This window comes from Malurus melanocephalus, unplaced genomic scaffold, assembly GCF_030028575.1.
Source record: "Malurus melanocephalus ecotype Western Australia unplaced genomic scaffold, MMel_1.1 scaffold_539, whole genome shotgun sequence".
Classification (NCBI taxonomy): Eukaryota; Metazoa; Chordata; class Aves; order Passeriformes; family Maluridae; genus Malurus; species Malurus melanocephalus.
The window spans coordinates 181,086-202,830 of record NW_026623771.1 but is presented as its reverse complement, the minus strand read 5'-3'; the positions used below and the strand labels follow the sequence as shown (position 1 = coordinate 202,830).

At 41.8% G+C, this 21,745-nt stretch overlaps 1 protein-coding gene across 9 annotated transcripts in view; it reads left to right on the top strand.

Annotated features, from left to right (window-relative positions):
• The window catches only part of LOC130582917 (poly(rC)-binding protein 3-like), a 283,354-nt gene that overhangs the window by 246,991 nt on the left and 14,618 nt on the right, over positions 1 to 21,745 (top strand). For 6 of the 9 annotated variants that reach the window (XM_057381898.1, XM_057381893.1, XM_057381895.1 and 3 more), the window contains 7 exons: positions 2,774 to 2,890; positions 8,684 to 8,815; positions 12,012 to 12,140; positions 12,959 to 13,102; positions 16,796 to 16,852; positions 17,337 to 17,412; positions 19,209 to 19,261. In XM_057381898.1, coding sequence (XP_057237881.1) covers positions 2,774 to 2,890; positions 8,684 to 8,815; positions 12,012 to 12,140; positions 12,959 to 13,102; positions 16,796 to 16,852; positions 17,337 to 17,412; positions 19,209 to 19,261 — 708 coding nt within the window. The remainder of the gene's footprint in view (positions 1 to 2,773; positions 2,891 to 8,683; positions 8,816 to 12,011; positions 12,141 to 12,958; positions 13,103 to 16,795; positions 16,853 to 17,336; positions 17,413 to 19,208; positions 19,262 to 21,745) is intronic. The other 3 variants (XM_057381899.1, XM_057381897.1, XM_057381900.1) reach the window with 2 other exon arrangements.

The window sequence follows — 21,745 nt, the reverse complement described above, 5'->3', positions numbered from 1 at the left end:
TTTGATGTCTTCACTTSCCTTCCTTTCCAGCTCAGAGAACAGGGAGTTCAGCATGTGCAGACCGATGCTGCCATCCAGTGGGCTGATAGTTCAACATCCCCATTCTTTGCAAGCGCTGGGGTAGAAATATGCTGTCCTAGATTAAACATGGTTGTTAATGTAACCTTCTTATGGGGCAGCAGTCTGGAGTCTTTTATTCCCAACGATGTAGTAACCTTCTAATGGGGCAGCAGTCTGGAGTCTTTTATTCCCAACGATGTACCTGCTGCTGCCTTATCTCAGGAACAGCTCACCAGCGTGGTTCTGTGCATCAAACTCACTGTCTCTTTCATTAACATACCAGCATCAGTGCTGCATGTCTTGGCCTCCTGGTAGTCTCCAAAAATATGAAACCAAGCATCAGACTGACACACATCAAGTTTGAGGGTAGACACGAGCTTCAGCAGAGCTGGAGCCACACTTGTATAAGCCAGAGCATTTCTCAGCCATCTCTTGGCAAAGCCTTCATTTTTCAGCTGTGAGGAGTATGTGGGCAGGGTGGACCTGCACACCTGCCATTTGAATCCTTTGAAAAGATTGTAGACACCAAATAGTTAAAATAGTCCATTGCATAAACCTCAGCATCCGTGGTGTCTGCAGGCTTCTTTCCCTGCCACAGAGCAAGCTGTGCTGTCCTCAGAGGAGTGCTCAGGTGGAGGCTACAGACTCACACTGCTCCTGCAAGGCAGCACATCCTACCTGGAGATCCATGTAATTTTTCTACTTTGAAGCAACTGCTGAAAGTACAAGTCAAAGGACAAATCCTGCTGTTTAAAACTTTGGGAGTGCACWGTATAGAAGATGCCTCAAGAAAAGTCAATTTGGCTCTAGTAAAGCTGCAGTGCATTACTGTGTCAGCTGCTTTGTTGTTTTCTACTCAGATAGAAGGTCTGTGGCAGGGAAATGTCAAAGTATTTTAGTGAAGAAAATTGCAGACATCCATCTTTAAATATACACAACAGGGATTTCATTGTCAGGCTGAGCTCCTTTTTTGATGACAAGGGTCTTCACCCATGTTTTCACACATTTGCGAAGACTTAAAGAAAAGAAGGGAAGGAAAAATGTTTCCAGTGTACTACATAAACCTGGCAGTTGATTAAACACATTTAAGTTTAATAATTAATTATGATCATGAGCAGATATCYTTCAATATAAATTGTATGTGCAGATGGGAAGCCATCATGGGARAGTGCTGATTTCTGGGTAGAWMWTCTTAAAGAATATCTGTGATCCTTGCTTGGTCTTTCAAGATAAATATCAAATGTTTTTCCGATTCTGGACAATTGCTGTCATGTATGTGTGGCCAAAAGAGGTTTTATTTATTTGGTTATTTTATAAATGAAGGAATTTATCCATCTTTATATCAGAATGGGRATAAGAGGCTTTATCTCCACATAAAGCTTGGTCCCCCTTTAAATTGCTACCTTCTTCAGTACTTCTTTAAAAGCAAAATGCAACTTTTATTTTGACTTCTCTGGCAGATGTGGCAGGGTGCATGCCATCTTTATGGTGTGAAATGTAACTCTGTCTTTGGGGAAATGTCAGAGACAATTCTGTCATTGGGGAAATGTCAGAGACAACTTAAGGCCTAAAGAAAAGTACAGAACCCTCAATTCTGTGACCATGTCTGTGGCAGAAAGGTTTTCCTGTCGGAATTGTTGAGCTTTGGTTCTTTCATGTTTAGTGTGGGTGCTGTCAAATGGGGAAACACGGTCCCTTGCTGTAGAGCAGCAGCATGCTGTGGATAAGGGCTGGGATACACAGCACAGCCTCTGCTGTATGGTGACCCTGAAGGCAAAGGGCCAGACTAACCCAGGTTGTCTCACATTTGCTTCAGGCTCTGATCCCCAAGAAGGTCAATGCCTGTGGATGGGTTGAGGCTCCAGTGACTTGTTAGGCTGTATTGATGCATTTCCATGCCTGAAACCTCAGGGAACGCGTAGAGTGGGTTTTACCTGAATTGGATGTAATCATTACCTACACCAAAATCCTCTTAAATACACATATAAAAATATATCTATAAAAACAAATTYATAAATATATAAAACCTCCTTGTTTAGAGGTTTCTCTGCACTGCCACAGTGACATAAAGAGGACTGAGTATACCTGAGAGCCAGCCTGGCTTTTCTACCAGACTCCTGGGTTTCTAACTCCATCCAACAGGCTGCTTGCCTTACAGACACAGTAGTGGTGCTGTTTCCTGTCCCAGCACCACTCCTTTGAAGGGTTTCTCYGTGCATGTTGACTGACTGCCTTCACATGAGGCACATCTACAAGGAGCCTTCTCCACTGTGCAAAGCATGACCCCAGTAGAGGTCAAGCCTCACCTTTGGGGCTCCAAACCAGAGAGGGGCATCATTCCTGAGAGATGCTCGTGCTCCCAGGGGTCAACCACCTTCTCTTAAATTCTGCAGGTCTAGTCCTGTTTAAGGTTAACCCTGCAAGAAGGAAGGGAAAAGAATTAATTATTCAATTATTTGCAACTTTGAGTTACAGAGGTTCTGTTTGCACACTGCAAAGAAGGCTCTTACTCAGACAGAATCTGACTTTCAGCAGTTACATCAATTTTTGGAATGGGATCAGCTCATGCTGAAATTATATGATGTTGGGGCTGCAGTTGTAGGGGAGTGTATTAGATGCCTCAAGGTATTCCTTCCCAAACTATATCCTGATCCTACTTAGTTTGCTCCCTGGGAAGTATAACTTGGGAAAATATTTTTTTTCCTTTTGACAGAGTGGTGCTCGAATCAATATTTCAGAAGGCACTTGTCCAGAGAGAATTGTGACAATAACAGGCCCAACAGATGCAATTTTTAAAGCTTTTTCTATGATTGCACTAAAATTTGAAGAGGTAAGCAAATATTTTTTTTTTCTCTTCACCAGCTGAAATACAAACACTGTTTGAATTTTCTCATGTTTGCTTTAATGTTAAATAGGATTTGTKTAATTCCATTTAATAGCAATAAAAGTGGTTATATTTTTATAAATGCTTTTGGCAGCAACRCTGAAGAAAAATAATGGGTCAATTTACAAGATGTTTGATCATTTCTTTTGCTTTTTGGAGGCTTCAGGGAAAAGCAATTGCTTCTAGTAATATGTGCTAATGGTAGGAAAAGTGTCTTGGAAAGATTCTATTCCCATTGTGGGTTTGATTTGAAAAGAATAATTGCCTTTTAACTCTGTTTTTATATGAATCCAGTTGGTATTGATGTAAATGTTATATATGTCAAAATGAATATATAGTTCGTTTAACTAGAAAATTTTAATTTTAAAAACAAACTATATGATTACCAATTACCATATTTAAAGCTTGTCTTTTAAAACCAATTAAAGTAGRGGCACTCAGAGTAAGTAAGGCAAGAGCTCAGTTCACTGTGGAACTAATTGTTCTGTGCAGATATGTATCTAAATTGTTGGAATTTCCTTCAGTTTTATGGACCGGCTACAATTAAATATGGTCACAATTTTAGTGGGGAACCTCACGGAAAACACAGCAGAATACAGGACAAGAACTCTGGTCACTCTGGAGAGGATTTAACTCCCTCTGTTTTTGAAAACCATATGTCTAGTCCAGGCATCCCTCCTGTCCTCTCTGGAGAGACAAATGCCCCTGCAGGAAGCAGTTCACATTCTCCCAATGGAAGAGGCTGCAGACASGTGGGCTGAATCACCTGCAGCAGAAGAAAAGGGTTGGATCTCTCCACAATGGATTACACTTGACAGATGTTAATCCCTTTCTTAAGGGTTCTTATTTCTTCAAGTCAGCGAGGTTAGTCCCCACACCTCCCTGTAGCACAGGGAGATGATGAAATTGGTGAGAGTTCTCAATGTGTGCCTTTATTCACCCATGGCAATTGTTCAAGTTTAGAGCAACAGGACTAGAAGAGAGCTTGTAAGTCATCAGATGCAGTTGTCTTCTGGCATCAGCTGTATGTCTACAACTTGCATCTTCACAACAGGATCAAAACCTAGTTAGAWTTTTTTCTATTTCCTGATACTGGTTCCACAATTCAGGTCTCCAATAATTAGACACCTTTTTTTCACTCCTCACCTGAATTCATTCATGAACAGTTCATGCAGCTTTGTTTTGTCACAGCAATGGCCATTAGTTTAGATAATTCTTGCATTTCCATCCCTGAGGATTCCCCTTCTAGATATATATTTAGAAACTGATTTTATCCCCTTGCTTTTGCCAGAGAAAGTGATCCAAGCACAGTCTTCCAGAGGATGCATTCTCCACCTTTCTCATGACTCTAGTAGTCCCTTCTTCCAGTTAGTTACATTTTATGTTCAGTGTGCCCATAATTATGGGCAGGTTACAAATCAAGTTCCACAAAGGAACTTTGGCATTGTAACAGTCCCTTGTCCTAGTAATGCTGTGCATGCATCTCTCTACCACTGCTGGAAATGCCTCTCCTCCTGCTAGTGTAATGCTTTACCTGGTGGCTGTCCCCCGCTCCTGCTCAGCTGTTTTCATCTCTTCAGTCTTGGCAAACATTCCTGTCAGACAAATTACTTTTTCTTTTTTAATACTGCAGATGTTAATCCCATTTATATTTCTTCAATCCTTCATGGGTTTTCACRTCTTCCTATGTGATATTCCAGTCTTTCAACCTGTTAATAAAATGTCTTAGTTTTGTGTCATAGCACATTTTATAAAAAGCTCGAGGTTTTTTTCTTGCCAGTTATTAGTGAAATAGTAATGATTTTGAGGTTTAAGCCTGCAGAACAACATGACWAGCTCTGTCTAACCCAATTTTAAAACCTCCTGTTGTCATCTCTTTCTCCTCTTCATCTCCARCCCATCATGGACCAATCCCTGTTTCTTCTAGTTTCAGAGGTAGCTTGGTGTACARTGCCATACCCTCCAGTCCAGAGAGCCCTGCAGAGATAGGTGTCTCTGCTCTCTACAGGAGAAACATGTTCCACATAGGGCCTTATCCTGTAAAATGCTGTGAGAGAATCATTAGCACAGATAATCCCTGCCACTTCCCACCAAAATGAATACCCAGTGGAAATAATACTGCATTTTTCATAAAAACATCAAACACTGCACAGCATCAGATCCCACCACCCAACAYGGCATAGTCTTTGAAAGTGCTGTAGGTAGCAATAAGCAAAGAAATCTGAAATTTGGGCATCTGGCTGGATTTTTCACTTATTTTCACTTGCAGGTTTTAGAGGGTAGTCTGGGCTCTTCCAATGACACTGATTATAGGAGCAAAGGAGTATTGGCACTGCCTGTAGATGAAGTACTATTCTGAAATATCTGTATTTAGTTTTAACATAATTGGTTTGTGGTATATTTAAAAGAACAGCAGTAAAGAAATATGTCTCATATAATCAGTTAGTTTTCCTATAAATCTTCCTGCCAATGAAATGAGGTAACTGTAACATTATGGAGGCAAAATAAAGTGCTGGTTTGGAAATAACAAATTAGCTAGCTACCATTTTTCATGCATATRTTTTTGCTGGAGATTTCTTCAGCCATTTAAAAAATTCAGTCCAGCTCTGATTATTGCAGTTGCATTGAAATGGAAGAAAAAAGATGCATATGTGAGACTGCTGCTTTGAAGGCTTCTTTTAGTATTTATTATGCATGCCCACATGAAGACCTTGAACCTTTTATTTCAACCCTACAGCTGTATACCTGGGAATAAGCAGGTCTAGGAGGACATGGAAACCCTGGAATGCATTTCTAATGTCTGTAAAAATCTCAAAACATGATAGATAGAAAAAAATAAGAAAGGTTGTGCTCTCATGGTGGTTGCTCTGCAGCCTTATATCACTCTGCTTTGACAGCCTTCTTAATGGAAGTTGATTTCCTAGCAGTCTTATGATGAATTTACAAGCTAGGTAGGTGTTTTCATAAATACCTGAAGTATTCACTGCACGGGAGAAAGAGAATTGTTAGAAAAGGACACTAACCAAGGCAGGCCACTGKAATTGCAAGAAGGGACATTTTAGAGTGGTCATTTCTGGACTGGAGCCTGAGAYCTGAGAAATGGCAGCTGTAATTTCATTTATGAGTGGGGCAGCTTTAGCTTTGCTTGTAAGTCTGTGTAATCCTCCAGAAACACATGGTGGTTAAGCCCTGGAATAACCAGCATGCACAACTCGGTAGTCAGACCTTCTCCATATAAATAAGAAAAGGTTTGTAATCCTTGCTCATCTTCAAACATAGGTGAAGACCTTGCTCAGCTCTAGGAAGTAGGAGAAGATAAAAGGAAGGTGATAAAAACAATCAGAATGATACCTTATTGCCAAACATTAATTCTTGGCAGAACGACTTTGGTCAGTCGTGTGATGGTCATTGCCAAGTGATGAGCCACCTCACAGAATCCTCCTTGCTGTGAAAATTGGCAGGGTCAACATTTCCTTGAAAACCAATAAAGAATAATTTTGGTATGTTTTTTTTTTTTTCCCTGGAGTTTTGGTAGATTTCTGAGCTGCCAGGTTAGCTTACCTTGGGAAACCTTACGTGCTATGACCCTGGGATGCCAAGGGCTGGGGATGAACTGCTGGTTCTCCCAGCACTTCCAGGCTCCCAGTTCGCCTGTCTTGCTTGAGGAGCAGCCCACCAAGCAGGGAGAAAGCCACGAGCCATGCAAGATTCAGCTGTAGTGTTTGCCACAGCCCTGAGGAAATGGATGCAATGCCACAGAAAGTTTGAGGTTAAAGGAATAGGAGTCTCCCAGTTTGAAAGGTGACTGTTCTGTGGGAAACTCTCCAGCCATCCCTACTTGGAAGCGTGCAGTTCTGAAGGGGATTTTTTTCTTCTCATTTCTCCTTTGTCATGTTTTTAAGCTGGAACAACTCCTTTATGCATTCCATCCTGCTGTGCCTGCATGTTTGGATTTTGCTCTTMTTAAATGATGAGAACAAAATAAAGAGAACAGTGGCTTCCAGTTCTTGCAAAGTGCTTTTGAAGGCAGGAGCTTCAGTGAAGGCTTTGAGGCAGGCCACATATAATATGGGAAGTATCATTATGAGGGCTGTGCCATGTGGCTGAAGAGGATTATTTACCTGCATCTGGATGATCATGTGCCTCCACCTGACACAAACATGATACAGTGAGATGGCATCTTGCAGCTGAAAAATTGGCATAACTTTATCTCATATACACGGGTKCTGCAAAATTCTGTTACCCCCTGGCTTTATTTTGGATTGCAATCTCTCACTGACACAGGCACTAAACAGAATGTGAGTTATTACTGGTTGGCAGAGGAATACTGGCACATGCAGCAGTGCCTCTTTCCATTCAAAATTTTGTTTTCTTCTCTTTTAAGCTAAGTAAGGCTATGCTAAGGCATTTCTTGGATGGAAAATGCTTCCATCACAAGTGGGGAGATTCTGTAGGAATCAGTTCTGGTGTCACTGGGCTCCCATACTAGTTCAGTGAGATGCGCAGAGTTGCCTGAAGTGCTGAGTAGTTTTGTKGTTGRTTAGGTTTTTTTATAATTTGGRGTCCTGATTGCACAATATAGGCACTTTTTTTTTAACAAGTGATGGTCTTTATAAGCATAGGGAATCACATCAGTTCTGTCTGCTGTAACTCTTGTTGCATCATAAATGAGTTAATATGAAATGCACTTTTTCTCATTCCTCTCCTGATCTTTTGGGTAACATTTCTGTGGAGAATGTAATAGCTGTGCTGTGCCATCTCACAGGTGGATGAGCAACTTCCCAGCTCATMGCTAGTGTTGATGAAAAGCTCTTAAATTCTAAGGAGTTGGACAGTGCTGTTTATTTTTGTGATCCTAAGCTCTCAATTGTATCTGTTGATCAGCAGGAAGATAAACTTTATCTTGTGCTCTGTTAGGAAGTCTTCACAGGGATTGTTTTGTCTTACCTACAAGATTTTGAACAATCAAAATATATTTAAAACAATTTAAACCTTGCAACAAAAAGTATATTGAAATGCTTATGGGACTGTGTAGTGTAGTCTCTTTGAATAGTGGGATACATGGATATGTTACATTACCTGGACACAGGCACTTTGCTGTTCTGCTGAGCTTTATACTCTGGTTATGTAGCCATGATGGAAAATATTTTAGAAATTGTGTAGTGCTACAAATATTTATGGACCTGCTACAGAAAAGAAATTAAATATATAGAGGACAGCAAAATATTTATCAAAATCAACTGATTTTCTCTGCTTCAGATTATTCACAGGTTCTTTGTCATTCCTTTTTTTAGCTGTTTTCCTTAGAATAAAATCTGAGAAGAAACTGTGTGAAATGTAAAGATATATTATGTAGTATAAATGTTCTGACTGAGGTGGTGAAAAGGAGACTAACACAGACTGAAACAGGATTTGTAAGCCTGTGAATCCAAAAGCCTCTGTCTTTTTCATCTGTTTTGGCTAGTCTAATGACAGACACCACCTCCTCCTCCTATTCCAGCCTCTGGTCCCACAGCATGAACCTTGGAATGCCAGACATCCAAAGTGTTCCCTTGGCACAAGCTGCCTCATGCTTGTAGGGAATCACTGTGATGGGCTTTCCTTAGCAGAAAAACAAGCCACAGCTGGTGGCACCCTCCCCAGGTCTCCACAGACAGCCTGGGCATTTGCTCTGAGCCCTTCAGTGCTCACCAGGAGTGACAAATCCCCCGCTAATACCCACTGACACTGTGATTACAGGACATAAACGCTTCGATGACAAACAGCTCGGTGACAAGCAAACCRCCCGTAACACTGCGGCTCGTCGTCCCAGCAAGTCAGTGTGGATCCCTCATAGGAAAAGGAGGCTCCAAAATCAAAGAAATCAGGGAGGTAAGTCTTGGGATGTCTGCTGGGGACACTGGCTAACTCAGCATCCTGCTGAAGTGGGCCCTGCTGGCATCACCTGCTCTACTTCGGAGCATGTATTGGACCAACAGGAGCATGTATTGACTGAAAAACCTGGAAAAGCCTTGCTCTGGGAGAAGCAGGAGGTCCAGCACAGCTGGCCTTGTACCTTCCGTGACACTAAAGACTGGATGTGAAATAGAGAGACAGCTTTACAGTGTATAAATCTTAGATGCACCATTAATCAAAGCAACAGTGACTGAAATGGCTCTTCAAGTTTCTCTTCAGGCATAGTCTCCTCCCCAGCGATACTCAGGTGACCCAAGTCAAAGAGTTGTAACATTTTTAAATTAGTTACCACCCTTACAGTAAGAGAAAAGCTCAAGTAGTACTGGAGATTCCAAGTTAGTAGATCTACTTTAAAAAAAATGTAATTTTCTTGCTTCTTGCCTGTTTCTCCCTGATGTCACTGGTCCAGTGGTATCCTAATTTCATGTATTCCAAACGCATACTGATTTTTTTTAGTCCAGACTTCAGCTAGAGACGTTCATTCAGTGTTCTAGAGCCTCTTTTTTGTSACCAAAAATGCAAAAAGTACCATGCAATTTAACTCTTCCGTGCATGTCTGTAACAAATATAGCACATGGGAAGCCAAGGATCTGGTGCTTGTAGTCACTCATAGAAGAAAATCAGGTACATGCTCAGTTATATTGAGAAAATACGAATAGGAATATTCTGGAGGAAGTGACAATATTCCATCCAAATTTGAATTCGTTCCAACATGGTTAGAATGAAGAGTATTAAATACTAAGATAACAYGTTGATCCATTTTTTAAATTTGCCTGTGTCAAAGCAAAAGGCTTTTGACAGGCTCTGCAAAGTTGAAACTCCCTTTTTTGATCTAAAATGTGAATTCAAGATTSACAGGTTTTATGGATCTTTTAAACTGATTTCTTAGTTGTGTTAAAATAGGAGCAGGCATGAGTGTAGACTATATGCTGGTGAGTGCTTAGCTCTAGGTTTTACAGCTGTCCATACTTTGGATTTTGTATTAAATATTGGTAACTTCATTCAGAGCACTGTGGGAATGTGTTCGGGACATAGGTTTTTAGAGGTGAGATTGGTCTGTTGGTTAAATGAAATAACTGAAGTGATCATCCTGGTGAGCATAACTTCAGAGGCAATTACCTGCAGTCTGGTRCAAGGAAGTAAAAGGATTGGTTTTGGCCAAATAGATGTTTTGGTAAGGCTAATGTAGTGAGAAGTCACACTGCAAATCTTCCTAAACATAGGAGTAATGGACAAAATATTACTCATCTCTTTCTACTGACATATGACCAGAGTCAGAGAACAAACAAGATCAGCACTGGAAGCAGATGCATAAATGACTCTGGTGTTTGGCAGTGTTTTGTGCTGGATGTACAGATACCCAGGAATATAAATTAAAAAGCAAATGCCAGGAAAGAAGGGGGGGAAAGGGAGCATCGAGCCCAAGATGTGGTGCAATTTCATCATCACACAACACACTGAGCAGTTGCAAAAGGGATGATATTTTGTRTTCAGTCATGCACCTCGGAACAGCATGTGGGGTTGCAGTACTATTTTCAAGATAACATTATGAAAAAAAAGAAAGAAAAAGCAGGAGGGATTGATCAAATTATGGTGAAATTCCAAAGGCTATTACAGAGGATGGAATTGATACTTTGGTCTTAAACAGCGCTAATGAACAGAAGAAGCAATCAGTGCATTCATCAGTCTTTGGAACGAAGGATAACATGTGTTGTGTATAACCAGCAGGAAAATAAATTAACTCCTTGCTGACTGACACAGCAAGGTTGGTTAGTGGTTACTGAAAATACTTTTCTTTAAAGCCCAAAATACTGCASAGCAGTAAGAGTCAAGAATAGACCTGTTTTACAGTACATTAAAGAGCTTAGTCAACATCAGATGCCTTGATTTTTCTCTATTGACTGAAAAGGTCTTCCGTGTTTGTGTAATAATACAAGGGTGTCAAGGGTTGTTTGGGCCTCTCTCATTTTCTTATTTCTTTGTTTGTTTGGTTGTTTTTTTTAACTAAGACACACTACTAGTGCCAAGATCAAATTTAAAAAACAAAGCAAAAAAAAACCCCAAAGTGGCTCATTACCTTCTTGGGTTCATTAATGAGCTAAAAGTTGATGATATGCATATATTTAATCAACACTAATTATGATTTAGAAGTGCTTCTGTACCACATAGCATAAGGCAGCCCCATATTTCAAGAAGACGCACAAGTCAGCCGTCAGTAGATTAAAGAGTCCTTTGTCAGTAAAGAGTGACTCATTTGATTAGCCAAACTACTTCAATTATCAGTATTTTTTTCCTTTTATTTTTTTTATTATTGAAGAGCACTTCATTTCACCCTTTTTACTTTTTAGTCAGCTTTGCAACTGTCTTTGAGAGGGTTAAAATACCTCTCCTGAAAATCAGGTCACAGTTTGATTCATTAACAGCTACTGAGGACAAACCTCCCTAGGGTGATGGTGTTGGCAAACTGGCTTGAACAGGCAAATCCATGTTCTGGGTATAAGTTTACATATGTGCTCTAGTGCTGCCTCGAATAAAGAACGAAACCTTTTCAAACAATGTTAAAATGATAATATAAAAGCAAGTTGTTAATGAAAGCTTTCATGAGCACAAAATGTGGGTATATGCACATGTGATACAGTATTTCTACAATTTTTATAAGGTTAATTAGTTCATGTATCTAGCCATTACATGCAATAAAATATCAGTTACCCCCATTACCCACCCCTTGGTCTGCCCCTTTTAAGTTGTTCCAGGGGCGTCTTTGCTCTRTTTCTTGTTATGTCTTAAGTTCTGGTTGCAAAATGAAATTTCCTTGTTAGAGGTTCTCTTCTTGAAAATAAGACTGTATTTCAGGAATGTTAAAAGGGTTATCTTATTATTCTAAAATCTAAGAGAAAGGGTAAGAAAAGTACCAGGAGCTATATATTAAGAATTCCCAAAGCTACAGATATGAAAAAAAAGGCTAAAAATCTTTAGACTTCACTAGCACGTGTGTGGCAAAGAGAAGATAAAAAGTTCAGGCGTGCACCCCCTCACTTGCATCAGTGAATGACTGGAGAGGTGCCACTGCCTGCCTGAAGGTGACAGTGTCTTTGCTCTGTCTGTGCTGAAGTCCACAGGAGCCCAGGTGCAGGTGGCAGGGGACATGCTGCCCAACTCGACGGAGCGYGCGGTGACCATATCCGGCACTCCCGACGCCATCATCCAGTGTGTGAAGCAGATCTGCGTGGTGATGCTGGAGGTGAGTGCATGCCCAGCGTGTCCCCTCTTACTCAGGAGATGCTCCAACACATTGTTAATAATTGTCAGTTGCCATGGGTTCCCCTGGGGTGCTRCCTGCCCTTCCCGTGCCAGCGATTTACAGAGGGCTCTGTTAAACTCTGCTTTTCCTAGTGTTTGAGCACCTCTGGCAGCAGGGTTGAGCAATCAAAGGCTGTCAGGACATTGTCAAACAATAGCCAGGTCCAGCACAGAGCCTCAGCCACTCTGAGAGAAACATATCTAGTTCTGATGCAGAAGAGGGCAGAAAATATCCAGGTCTTGTTTAAAATTGAAATAATTCTGACCAGCCAGGACTTTTTTGCTTCCTTAGGGTCAGGTCATTKCATAAGGCCTGAAAGTTTCATTTTGATGGTAGTTTATTAGCCCTTAGATTAAATGATGCAAAATTAATTTATATAAAAATCTTGGCATTTCAACCATTGCTCAAAATGCCCATAATTTCCAAACCACTCACCATTTTCAAAATTGTGCCCACATTTCCTGAAATGTCTTAACGTGCTTAACAAAGCTTCATARCTTGCTCTGATAGTGACAGTAATGAAGCCACAGGTGTCACCAGTGCCTGTTTTGGCCATGCAGTCAGCTCTTCAGCTTTTCCCTTGAAGCCCAGACAGGAGGCCTCTAGCTTGCTTTTGGTCTGATGGGGTGGAGGGCAGGGTGGGCTGGGTTGGGCTGGGTTATTGGCATGCTTTGTTGTCTGAGGTGACCAAGACTGAACTTTTTAATATAAGCTCTGCTTCATTCTGCATTTTGACTGCTTTGTGTTTTTGTCTGCAGTCCCCACCCAAAGGTGCCACCATCCCCTACCGTCCCAAACCTGCCTCTGCACCTATCATTTTTGCAGGTGGCCAGGTAAGAGCAGACACCATTTTGGCTTCAGCTGGAAACCACACCGTCCTGGCCCAGCCTCAGCCAGCGCCTGTTAGTTCTCAACTTTTATTCTTTCTTGCCTGGTATAGTATTGGTGTGCTTTGTCTACTATGTGTGCTTACAGTTTGCAGGTCAGGAGAACACTGCATTGCAAACTTAAAACTCTGATGATGTTTTTTTTTACCAAAAATTAACATGAACTTCTGCAAATTGAGGRGTGTCCAAATCAGGAGCTCATTGAGTGGGGCAGCACTGCTTRTTGTAAAGGTTGGTTTTTGACACAYAACTTGCAGCACCACTAGCAGTATRRGCAAWTTAGTATCTTTTCAGAGATGATGAAACAGCAGGAGATCTCTGTTCATGATAAGTGTAATTCTTTTCTGCTAGTTTTCATATTTTCTGGGATCAAATATTCTATTTCGCAGTAASGATTTACACAGATATTATTTCCACTGCTTGTAGTGCCTCGGAACTGAGTTGCAATGGAGCTCTGAGTTGGCTGAAACTACACACATGCAAGTGTAGGTCTTCCCAGCCATGGTTTGGAACAGCCTGATTGTTATCACAAGAACAGTGTTCCTGTTTCTTTATTATGTAAGGAAGTTTTGCTCATTTCCCCTTGATCTTAAGCTGTATCAGTCAGGGTTCTCATCTGCCATTAAAAGCCCACGTGCAATGTGGATCTTCTGTGTCTTTTAGTAATGCTCTGATAGGGGTCTGCAGCATGTGGCAGAGGCRTAGCAGCAATGCTCTGCCATCACCCATTGCAGGGGGAATGCAGCTGTCACTGAAGACAGYGATAAACACAGCAGAGAATATTCCAGAAACACCATGGGAGGGTCACAAGGGGACCTGTGTAGCCGGCAGGGTTCGAGCAGTGGAGGAGCAGTGAGATGCTGCATGCCCTGCCCAACTCAAGGGGAAATCGACCCCATAGACCCAGCCTAGAGGAAGGCAGCCTCTGCTCAGAATTAACATGTGTAAAGCCTCTCTGGCTGTAAGGCACCCCCACCCAGCCAAATCTTTTCCCCAAGGTGATGCCAAGGCTTCTTTTTAACCAATTACCCAGTTACTCACCTGCATGTGGGAACATCTGCTGGCAGATCCCCCCCCACAACCCCATCAGCCCATCCCAGGTCATCACCATGTCACAYGGTGTGGGCTGATGGCATGGACTGTGTCCTACCCCAGGCAATTTGGAGATCATTTCAGAAGCTGGCATTGTTGGTGTGACCACCTGTGCCACCATAGTCTGTTGGTTTATAAGGAACCTCCTGCAATACTCAAGCTGATGCCAAAATGCCACTGCTTCTGACAGCCCTTGTCATGACCTTTCATTAATTTTTTTTGTCTCAGAGTTTTACCTTCTACTCTGTAATGATACGTTCTGATGTGTATACAGATTTTCATCACCTGAATGGAGTAGCTTTCATCATGCTCAAGCCTACTGCTCTTAGTTGTTGCCATCAAAATAAGAAATCTGCTTCCTTGGTGATCAAAGTTTAATTGAAATGTAAAATAATTTGCCAGAAATTGGGCTGTGACTGAAAGTTTAGAAAAATGTATATATGTATAAGTTTACACTGCAGTGCTTTCCTGTAAGAAGTCTGTCTGTGTGTGTGTGTGTGTGTGTGTGTGTGTGTGTGTGTGTGTGTGTGTGTTTATTATATTTATGTATTTGCAGCAGTCCATTCTACCAGTGTGGTAATTGCCACTGCCTTCAAACACTGTCTCTGCATAGAATTACTCAAAAGTATTGAAACTGTTTGGTAGAGTGCACTGAGCAGTTTGTATAAATAATTAAAAGTGTCCTATTTTCAGGTCTAATAGCTCTTGTCATCTTCAGTTTTATTACTTTAAAAAGTGTCTCGCTTTTCTAATGCAACCTTGTTGATGTGAGAAAGGGTGTATGAGGCAGACACCTTCTGTGTGCTTTGAATTTCTGTGTGCTCTAAGCAGACTTTTCTAAAAAATGTTTAAGGTGTGTTTGGATAAYAGTATGGAAAGACACTTTAACCAAGTTCCATAAGTGGAAATTAATATCGAGAATAAAATTTTTATCATTGCTGTTAATTACATTTCAGCTAAGCTATCAGAAGTTATTTTTCTWTTCTAAATTACATCGTGGCTATCTTGAAAGGTTTTGGCTTGTTTAACACTTAGTAAAATAAGTCATATTAACAAAAAATCTCTAGTTTTCCTTAACAAATTGGGGTCTTCCACTTGAAGTATTGCTTTTAATTCTCTTGTGCTTCTTTGATTCTGGATTGCATAATAAAACAAATGATGGCAGTGATCACTTGTTCATGGGGACTGGAACCTTTTCTTGTGATATATAAACCATCAGTGATGGCCTTCCCCTATGGATGCATGTTTGCCCATAAGCCTCCCATTGAGCCTGGTGCACACACTTCTCCCTGAAAACTGCTCATGTGCATAATGCTTGCCAGATTATGGCCTGGCTTTGTAACTAATTTAAAAGCTAAATGAAATATTTCTTCTCCAGAAGGAAAATTCTGCTGCAGAAATGTGTGTCGTGCAGTTGAGACATTAAGGGTTTTAATATCCAAACTCCATTAAATGAATTRTTTTATCCTTAGCAGAGGATTCATTACTTCCTAAGAGGCCTTTTGTCAAATAAGCATTTTGCAAACTAAGCTAATCAGCTCTGTTCCTGTTTATAATTCTCACACTACAAATATTTATGTTATAATTTGTCCTTCTCCTTTCCTGCCAGTCTAAATACGAGCACATTAAATTTTTCTGACATGCCATTCATATGTAATAGAAAATCATAAACTCTCTGTAGGTTGGTTTTTGTAGGCTGCTGCAGAGTTGAACARGACAAGGGGCTGGACTAACTAGTGCCAGGCATGCCACTGTATCCCTCCTCAGTCATGTGCTTTTTTGTCCCCACACCTCACCCCAGTGCTGCCAGATGATGCCAGAAACTACACCCCTTGCACTGCTCTTGTGGTGCAGTGGCTGGATTTGGAGGGAGGATATTTGTATTGTTGATAACCAAAGACAAGACCACCCACCACACTGGGGTGTCCATGATGGTCCTGTCTCCAAACTGGCCCTGTGCCCAGGCACTGCAGGACACGTTGCCATCRTGCTCAGCTACCCACTGGCACGGCAGCCTGGGCACCAGCCCAGTGAGGTGCCCCAGGGCACACCTTTGCTGGCACTCAGCATCTGTGGCTGTCCACAGCCAGACAAGGTGACTCAGAGCTGGCTGGCACATGTCCCTGCACACACATGGCAGTCAGGAGCCAGAGGACAGGGCAGGGCTTCCCCTGAGCAGGTTTGTCCCCTCCTCACTGTGCCCCTTGCTGCTGGGGCATCAGCATCTCCCTACCTACATTGGTGTCACTGGGCAGAGGAGTTACAGGAAGGGGAAATGGTCACTCCCTGTGCTCCATGACCCCTTCAGTGTCCTCAGGTCAGCTCCTGGCAGATAGAGCTGGACTAAAGAGGTCCTGAAGGCCAAGATGATCAGAGCTCAGAGAGTAGTGTTGGGCATCCCCTGCTTGCAAGGGGAGCACAGGTGGCCTGACAGAGCCCTTTCTGTACYGTGCCCAGGGTTATCAAGCAGCACAAGACAATTAAACTTCACTCAGCATGGAAAGCAGTGCGGGTGGCATTTGCTACGGGGGACAGGAGAAGCTTTTTTGAAGRGAACAGAAACGCTGCTTGTCCCGCCTGACTAACCTGTGTCTTAACTGTGCTTGTTGTTTCCAGGCATTCACGATTCAGGGGCAGTATGCCATCCCTCATCCAGACGTGAGTCCAGCACATGTAAATTACTCCCTTTTTGTTCCTCTCCCTCTTATTTGTTCTGGGCAGCATTTGCTTTCTACAGTTAGCAATAAAGACATGGCCTAAGGACACCTTTCCTGACCAACTCACTGTATAGCCAAGTGTTAGCCCAGCTGCATCTCTTACCTTGTGTAATAATTGCTAGAAAGTACAATGGCCCAGGAACAAATGACGGTTATCGTGGTCTTTTTTGCATGTGATATATTTGAGTTCTTTTGATATGTAATTCTACAGTAATTAGTTAATATTAACAATAGCCATTACATGTAATAACAGTAGAGATGTCATTTATAACCAGTTCGAGTTTTTTTTTTTCTCTATGGTAGATTAGAATGAATGATTAAAMCTTTTATTTTTCAATATAATTTTAATTAATCCAGTTTTAGAACACGTAAGATGGTTTCTCTGCTCTGAAATAATTCCATTTGATTGGTTAGTTCTAATTTCCCATCCTGCCCTGCAGTTGACCAAGCTTCACCAGTTGGCTATGCAGCATCCCCCCTTTACTCCCCTTGGGCAGACCACCCCTGGTTTCCCTGGTACGTACCCATGACCCCCTGGGGATATCCTTCTTCTTAACAGCTTTGTTTCCCGTGGTCATTACATCATTTTAATAATAAATGTGGTCAATGACCAGCAATCCTTCTGTTTTTACACATTAATCTCTCTTCTTCCCTCCCCTACCTCTGTTACAGTTCCTTTCATCATTACTAAAACATGCTTCGTTTGTTACTTTCATTAATCACAACTGCTTCATTTGGGCCYTTGGCTAAAAGCCCTGAGTTTCTTCTGTTCAGTCCTCGCAAAGTTATTGTGGACCATACAGGATGTACCAGTTRGTTCCCAGTGAAATATTTGGACTTGCTTCTTGTCCAGTTTGGTAACATGGATCAGAGAGAAGCAAACATTAGAAAACAGTTTGTAGTCATGGCACAAAAACACTGATTAAAGAAACTGTGACCTGCTGAGACTTGAATTCTTGTAGAGAATGTCTTGAGAGCATCTGTAATCATCACTGCTGGGACAAGTGCCTCACTTCCTACTAGATAATGCAGATAGAGCTACAAAATGCAATGGAAATTTAGTTAAGGACTTCAAATTTGCTCCATACTTAATAAGGCTGAGGCTGAATTCTTGATTCAAGAGTGTGAAGTCATTTAACCCTACAAAYAAAGTTTTTACTGTACTTCACAACATACTTGGCATCTAAAAAAACTTCACATAACAGAAGTGCATCTGTGCTGGTACATGCTTTGTATGGCAAATAACATTTTATCACATACATCACAAATTCTGAGAGCAACCTGACTATTTAATATTCAATGTGAAATAAGTTTATACAACTCATAAATTAATGTAAACATAAATAAAATGTAGGTGAGTCACTTTCTGGTAGAATATTTATTTTTCATGTATTCTAGTTGGCAATAAGTATTTTTGGCATGTCTTTACAGATAATGCAATAAATGCCAAAAAAAGAGAAAATAAGAGAARGATTCATGACATCCAGAATATACTTTTGTTCTTCATGATGTATCTGATAAARTATCTATGAGTAATACTAAATTGCCTTTCCTAGCTTTGTATTTTCCTTATTCTTGTCATTAACATCCTGCTCTTTAATCTTTTCCTGGTTATATTTGTGAGATGTACGTTTCTGTAATGTTACTGTGTGTTAGAGCAGTAATTCCATTTTCCTAAGCATTTTCCTTTTGTCCACCCAGTTTACAAACAAATGTATGCAGCTTAGAGTACTTTGTCCATTTCCCTTCCAAAATTACCCTTCCCAACATTTCTTCAGCAACTAATCCCACATATAATTTACAAATTTTCTTAGGTTAATTTCCTTGTCCTTTTTTAAGTTTTGTTTTAAATTATTTTTCATAAATACGTATTTTGTTCTGCTAATTGTTCATTTGACATCCACTTTGATTTTCCACATTCTAGAACTCTAGTAGATAGGTCAAATTTCAGCCATCCATTAATTTCTCAATTGATGTGTTTAGAACAAGCTTTGCAAACTGTTTTTAGAGGAAATGCTTCATTTTCTAGAAGCTTTTTATGATGACCCTATGGAATCTCATGTGACATTTGTTGCTTTGGTGGGTTAAAGGTTAATTAAATAAGACTCATTTAAAATTAGTCCAGCCCTCTGAGTTTTGCATCCTTTGCTTTCTTTTCTGTTTCACTAGCAGTTCTCTATTTTTCTTTGCTCTTTTCTTTTCTCTTTCCCCCCTCTCCTTTCTGTATGTTTCCTTCTTTAAAATTTCATTTGTTGTGTCTTGCCCTTCTCGCAAACAGCCGGCGTAACATTTTCCCTCTGTCCCCTGAATAGGACTGGATGCCACTACTCCAACCAGTTCCCATGAACTTACTATTCCCAATGATGTAAGTGGACCAATAGTCCGTATCTCTTTCTCTTCTCTCACCCCTCTGCCGCCAGAGGGGACGCCTCTAATCTTTGATCTGTAAACAGCAGCCCCACAATAAACTGTGCAGCACTCAGTCTGTCGGGGAGGGGTGCGAGGGGTTGATGAAATGCTGGATGGAAGCAGCAGGAGTGACTGTCCCCTCCGGTGCCCCRTGGTGCCAGCGCCATGGGGCTCCACTGGCTTCACGAAAGCCTTGGTTCCCAAAATTCATCTCTCAGGTGGCACAGGTGGTCTCAGCAGAGGGGCCAAAGGGGTGGAGGAAAGTGCAGCCCCATGGGCTGTGTGTTGGGCTGGACTCCTCCATGCCCATCCCCACTGAACCCCACACGGTGTTTTTCCTGAGCGCAAAAGCTACTTAAGTTACATAAAGGTGCAATAACGGTTTATTATATGAATAAAGGCTAGAAACACACCTGCCTCAGCAGCTCTGGATCAGCTGTGATCAACAGGCCCAGTGTCCGTGAGCAGCATGGTGCTCAATCTTAAAACAGCTACTCAGAATCAGCTGACATGCTGTGCATCACATAAAAATGCCTTCCCCTTTTATTCAGTTCCATTGCAAACAGGGTTGGGGTCTTTTTTTCAGTTTTCATTACAAATGAGTCACTTGGAAAATGGAAGTTTTCCCCTCTAGTAAAAAAAGCTTTCAAGCATGAATGAAATCACAAATCTTAATTATAGTACTTAAGAGATAGAATATTGTGCTAGCCCTATTAAACTCAGTGGCAATGATTTACAGTAAGAAAAAGATAGAGAATCACAAAGAAGTGTAGGTGTGAGTATTGTGATTTCTTGAGCTTTCTGTTACATAAAAAGTGCTCTGCTGATCTATCAGTTCCTGCTTTGCAACCCCATTTATAGTATGTTGAGAATTTTTTAGGAGCACCCTCTTTATCCTTACAGCAAAAGTTTCTTGATCTCACTTTCAGACAAATGTTGTTCTTGCCATCAGAGATATAAATCCAAGGTCACTCTTCTGACATGCCTTCTTTTGTGGGTAATAGCAGAGAAAGAGGGGGAGAAAGTTCACCCTGGTTCAGTAGTGCAGTAGAAAATATTTTAWAACCATCAGTTTCTCATCCATGAGGTGTGAAATGCCCCAGTTCAGCACTGTCAGTGAAAAGCAAATGCAAATCCACACGATGCTTTTCAAAGAAATTTCTTCTGGCTACACAAGTGTGTTTTGCTGTTGCTAAAGGAGCAAAGCCAAGGCCAAAATGGAGTTAGAAAGAGCCTGCAGGGGTGTTTTGGGTTAAGATTTCAAACCAAGACAAGGGGCTCTACAGGTGATGAGAGGGAGTTCTGGTGTTTGTGTGGTGTCAAGGTGTGCATTTGAGGACCAAAAGCTGCCCATCTGTGCTCTGTGTGCMCCTGTCTGTGTGTGCACACCCAGGGCTGCAGAGCAGAGGGAAGAACAGGCTCTTGTCCTATGGGGCATCAGGGGCCACTTGGGAATTTTGCAGGAACCTTTTGTGGAGTGATTGTGCGTCCTGACATCCCATGTCCCCAGCAAAGCTACAGCAGGGCTGCTCTCCAGGCAGCCCAGTGCCAAAAGTGTATTTCTGTATATCAGCCATAGTGTGGCCAGCAGGACCAGGGCATATTCCCCCGTGCTTGGCCGTGGTGAAGCCACACCAAACCAGAGTTCACTTTTGGGCCCTACATTTCAGGAAAAACATTGAGGTGCTGGAGCAAGTCCAGAGAAGGGCAGGGAAGCTGCTGAAGGGTCTGAGCACAAGTCCCATAAGGAGCTGCTGTTGGAACTGGAGAAAAGAGACCCAGGAGTGACCTCATTGCTCTCTGTAACTATTTGAAAGGAGACTGTAGTGAGGTGGGGGTTGGTCTCTTTTCCTAAGTAAGTGAAGGAAAAGAGGAAGTGGCCTCTGTTGTTGCACCAGGGGAGGTTTAGATTGGGTATTAGGAAAGATTTCTTCACTGGAATCACCATCTCTGGAAGTGTTCAAAAGGCTTGTGGATGTGGCACTTGAGGACTTGCTTTAGGGGTGAAACGGTGGAGCTGGGTTAATCAGTGGGCTCCATGACCTTAGAGGGCTTTTACAAACTTAATGATTGAAAGAGAAATGAGGATATGAGGGAGATGGAGAGATTTGGGGCAGTGAGGGAGCAGGGTGGGAAGGCACCAGTGCCATCAGTTGGATGCTGTGCATGGAGAGAGGTCGGGGTGGGAGAGGCAGCAGCAGCTACGTGGGCAGTTTGACTTTGCTTTCCCAGTAAACATCTCCCAGTGCCAGTTCAGATGGACAGGCCATCAGTGTGGGACCGTGTTTGTTTGGCTGAAGGTGAAGGAAGCTGCAGGCCCTGGTGTGGAGCTGCAGTGCAGCCCTGAAGCTGCACGAGCCATTCCTCTGCCTGCTCCAGCTCCAGAGATCCCCTGTGCTGCACCAGTTCCACGGCGTTCTTACCATACATGCTTATTTGT